At 32.0% G+C, this 4,910-nt stretch overlaps 1 protein-coding gene across 1 annotated transcript; it reads right to left on the reverse strand.

Moving 5' to 3' along the window:
- Positions 1-638: 638 nt before the first annotated feature.
- Positions 639-4,227, reverse strand: LOC131943261 (mitogen-activated protein kinase kinase kinase 3-like). Its single transcript, XM_059303279.1, has 8 exons — positions 4,195-4,227; positions 3,452-3,568; positions 2,654-2,789; positions 2,175-2,343; positions 1,849-2,069; positions 1,590-1,598; positions 1,168-1,364; positions 639-977 (listed from the first exon to the last, which is right to left on the reverse strand). Exons 1-8 carry the CDS (start codon positions 4,225-4,227, stop codon positions 639-641), a joined length of 1,221 nt encoding a protein of 406 aa, XP_059159262.1.
- Between the last annotated feature and the right edge of the window lie 683 nt (positions 4,228-4,910).

Raw genomic sequence — 4,910 nt, forward strand, 5'->3', positions numbered from 1 at the left:
ATTCTGACAAGATTTTAGAAAAATATCGATGTTTCAAGAAAAATTTAACAGCTATTTTGAGGGGGGGGGGTTGTAGGCTGAGGTGTGACGTCATTTCAGGGGGGGGTCTGGCTTTTGTGACGACGTGTGACGGAGGGGAGTTAAAAATCATCCAAAAAAGGGTGACGTCATTTATGGATGACCCCTTAAGCCAAAGTCGTCGGTGAAAATATGTAAATTTAACAGACAGATCGTATTAAAGGTTCACTAAAGATTATTCATTTTTTAAAGAGTGGTAGGTGTGAAAAAAAACGATGCGATAGGAACACAAAAAAATATTAAATAAACTAAACTTTAACTCTTTAAAAACTTTATAGTAATACAATCATATTAACGCTAATCGGAATAATTTGCTAATTTAATATATAAGGCACTTTTTAACTACTTAAAAATACGAATACCGACAAATGTCGTTAAAACAAGGTTTAATAATACTGTCTGGTACTTAGTTTTAATTTTATTAGTAAATACGTGTCTAGTAATACCGGGTTTTCATTAATAAAATGTATTCCTAAAGGTTTACCTAATAGCAGTGCACCTGACTCTTACATAGTTTTATGTTACATTTAACATGTATTATTTTTTTTTTATATTACGTTCTAGTTTCCCGCCTTCGTCAAATCCGTCAATCTAGCAAACTGCATAAAATCCATTGTATTTGGATATTCCTCTTCTGTGACCGCCAGCGCTTCTTGCAAGTTTGCATGTGTCGCTTCATCGCCCTCTCGTTCTATCCACTTTAATAAAAGCGTGTTCATTGTTTGGTTCACGTCATTGGAGCAAATTTCATATTCCTCCACGATCTCTTCTGGGGTAAAATTCAAGTTTTCAAAAACTTTTTCCCAGTTATCACGAACGACAGATGCGTAGCGGCTGGTATGTTCCTCTCTGACTAATATATTTTTCTTTGTGTCTGACGAGCTGTTGTTTTCATTCACCTAAAAGAACACATTAACAAATTAGAACGTTAAAAACCCACGTAGTACTAACTAATGATTACAATTGTTATACCTTTATTTACATAGATTAGAAATTCGAAATTTTCTCATTTCGCATTGTAGGTGATTTAAAGATTATTATTTCTCAAACTATTTCTAAGCCTAAATGTGGGCTCTAATGAATACAAACCGTTGTTGTAGACGAAAATGGCATATTGGACACGTCATTTGTAATCATTGTTGTATCCAACAGAGAGGGGGAAGCGAACAAGTTATTACTGGGCTTGGGTACAGCAGATAATTCCGGGTACATATCATTTAATCGCACATCAGCTCCGAAAATGGCATTTCGTTGCAATTGTACAGCTACCCCTTTTAAGAGACGTTCTGAAAAAAGAGGTCTTTAACTTTAGTCAAGATAAAAGAATAATATTTTACCACAGTAATATTTTACCACAATATTTAAACACTTTGAAAGAATACTCTTTATACACAATTAAAAGATAAATGGAGAGATAGATTTAAAATGTGTAATAAAAATAAACCGAATTCAAAACAAGACATGACCTATTCTTCTATAAACGGTTTATTTGTAAAGGATAAAATACTTACCTGCCTCTTCTGGAGATAATTGAATTTTCAGTTCCTCATCGTCAGTATCACTATCGTTAATTACATTACAGCCTTGGAAAACTGATATATATATATATATATATATATATATATATATATATATATATATATATATATATATATATATATATATATATATATATATACATTTCTTTAGTTATATATAGTGTAAGCAATATATCTTCGAGTATACAAAATACAGTGTCTACATTTTGAACAATTCAGTTAATTATATTACGTGTTGAAAAACTATGTTCCAGTAATTCCGTTGCACTGGGCCTTCTGGACGGGTCTATTTCGCAAGTGCTGTTCAGAAATTTTCGTAGATGTTTTGAACAATTATCTGGTGGAATCAATACTAAAGCTTTGTTGTGCATTTTCAATATAATTGTGTGATCTTCTACTTCATTGAACGGAACTTTGCCAGTAAACATTTGATAAACTGTGCATCCAAGACTCCTGTTGTAAAAAAACAAACAAGATTCTATTATGTAATCGAATTTTAAAACAATATTATTTACAACAGAAGCATTGTGTTGTGATATATACATTTGCCGTTGTTACCAAATATCAACTTTGTTGTCATAAGAGCCACCACTCATCACTTCCGGTGCCATCCAGTTAACTGTTCCCGTTCCTTTAGTATTAGCGCGTGAAAGTGTTTGAAGAATTTTCGCGACACCGAAATCTGATATTTTTATGTTGTCGTCATCTTGCATTAGGATATTCGAGCCTATAAAATTCAAAATAAAATCGAAAAAAAATACAATTTTAAAATATTCGTGGTAGAAGCTAAACAAGATGCAACCATCTCTAACATCTGTAAATAAAAACATGCGCCTGGCAAACTGACAAAATATTTGTATAACTTTATTAATAACCCCTTATAAATATATAACGATTTCGCTTGATACCTAATACAAAATAGCTCAAAATAACATTTATTAAACATTATGTAATAACATTTTAATAATTTACTTATTTCAGTTTATTAATGTATTTGAAGAATTTCATCTCGTAAGCTTGTTCTCTTATCCTTTTACCTTTTATATCTCTGTGTATAATTCTCTTTTGATGTAGATATTCAAGGCCTTCAAGGATCTGGAATGTAAACTGAGAAGTTTTTCTCTCTGTAAGATGTCGTTCTTCTTGAGTCTTGATGTACGTTGCTAATGTACCCTGGTAATAAATATGAGAAAAGCGAGGCTAAAATGTCATACATTTGCGTAGATAAAAACAGCGACAAAAAATAAGGAATTGTAACAACTCTATGTACAGAAGCACTAAATTATTTTTAGTGAAATATAGTACCGTTAAGTCTGGGGAAAAAGATTAGCATTAATTTTACAAGTTGAAAGAGTTGGTGAATTAATGAAAAAAAATTGAGGATTAAGCAATAATTTTACGGAATGATGCTAACACACCTATCCATTCCAACGTTTACCTCCACAAAAACTTACTTAACCTCAAGTCGGTTTATATCAAACATTAAATACACGTAAATACACGTAAATACATGTCATTAAAACTTCTGGGGTGGTATTTTTTATGGCTGGAACGGTGTAATGGAATTTCAATAAATTACAATGGGAAGTTATCTTGTAATAGTAGCAATATGGCGATAGTGCAAGGTTTCGGGATGAATTAAATTTTTATCTTGAGGTACCATTATACATACAAAAGCACAGATACATATATATATATATATATATATATATATATATATATATATATATATATATATACAGCGAGAGAGAGAGAGAGAGAGTGAGAGAAGGAGGAGCGATTGAGAAAGTATTTATGTCGCATATAGAGAAAGTATTTATGTAGAAAATATTTACCTTCTCAATAAAAGCAAAAAATATTGACAGAACGTGCGCAGTTTTACTGTATCCATAAAAATCAAGTATTCGGTGATGACTGACTTTACTCATTGTCTCTATTTCCACATAAGCTGACTTTAAAAAAAAATATAAACAGTTTCCATTTCATTACAATAATAATATTAAATGGCATCATTAAAACATGTATTATATTTTGCAATGATTAACATTTTTTAATCATGTATTTTATTTTTCTTCTGATGACTGTAACGAGTACCTTATGGTTTTTCTAATACACCAAAATTGGGACGGCGCTATAGGACGGTAAACCGCTCGTCTGCTAAACCGAAAGACTCGTGTTCGAATCCCGGGCTCCAGTATGTGTGACGTACCTGAATCGACGCCAAAATAAAGGGAGCCAGAAATTTTGCTGACCACACTGCTCCTCTCAAACTGAAAATATTTTTTTTCATTCTCCCCGTTGATTTTTTTGAAAAACAAAATACATAAAATTAAAAAGGTTTAATTTTATTTTTTAATAAAAAATTTTTTTAAAAATATTCATCATGAAATCCGCGTAGCTCTGAATACCAACCTTACAATAATTAAAAGAGAGAGAACAATGGCCGTCCTAACCTGATCGTCGTCATCCACATCGTTTGAAAAACACAGCTGCTTGACAGCACAACTTTTACCAAGAAGATTTTGGACGTCTACGACTCTAAAAACCTTCGCGTTGGTACTTTTGGCTATTAGTTCACCAAGTTTCCAGTTGGTCGGTTCCTGATCGCCATCTTATAATACAATGTATTAGTTGTATAGATATTTAGCATATAGGCCTACACGTTTTTACTTTCTCGTATATACGAAGTATAGAGAAAGTATTGTAATCGTGCAAAAAAAAACACCGAGATTTTTACAAATCTCGACGTTTTACACCTCACTGATACGGAAAAACATAATGTTGCAATCTTGTCCGTATGTTTGTGTGTCTGTGTGTGTGTCTGTCTGTCCGTGTGTAAACACGATTTCTTGAGTACCGTTACAGCTAGGTTGATGAAATTTCATATATAAGTATTTTATCAAAATCGTAGATCCGTAGAAACTTTTGAGCGATTTCCGATAATCGGAAGTGGTACTTTTCCTACTTTGAATTTTTCAAAAGCCTATAACTTGAGTACTTTTTCAGATAGACAAATGAAATTTCTTATGTAAGTAAAAGTTCCAATTCTCTACAATCTGTGAAATTTTGAGTAATTTCCGTTGACCGGAAGTAGTAATTTACGCTACTTCCGATTTCTCAAAAAACTAATGTAAATTTTTAAAGTGCTAATAATATTGCGCACTATTATGCACTTTTTTTATTTGGCGTTCCCTCGGTGTGCAATTCTTTTGTCTACGAGATTTTATTCTATTTTAAAAAAATTAAGTATTTAAAATGGATTAAAAATCATGTCTATAGCCCGAGTTCCCATCC

This window comes from Physella acuta, unplaced genomic scaffold, assembly GCF_028476545.2.
Source record: "Physella acuta isolate Inbredline_101_S28 unplaced genomic scaffold, ASM2847654v3 ptg000450l, whole genome shotgun sequence".
NCBI lineage: Eukaryota > Metazoa > Mollusca > Gastropoda > Physidae > Physella > Physella acuta.

Coding starts and splice junctions, on each gene's coding strand:
- LOC131943261 (XM_059303279.1), bottom strand. CDS start 4,227: ATGGCGATCAGGAACCGACCAACTGGAAACTTG. Junction 3,569..4,194: donor ACCGACCAACTGGAAACTTG/GTGAACTAATAG, acceptor TTTTTTTTAAAG/TCAGCTTATGTGGAAATAGA. Junction 2,344..2,653: donor TATACACAGAGATATAAAAG/GTAAAAGGATAA, acceptor TGAATTTTATAG/GCTCGAATATCCTAATGCAA.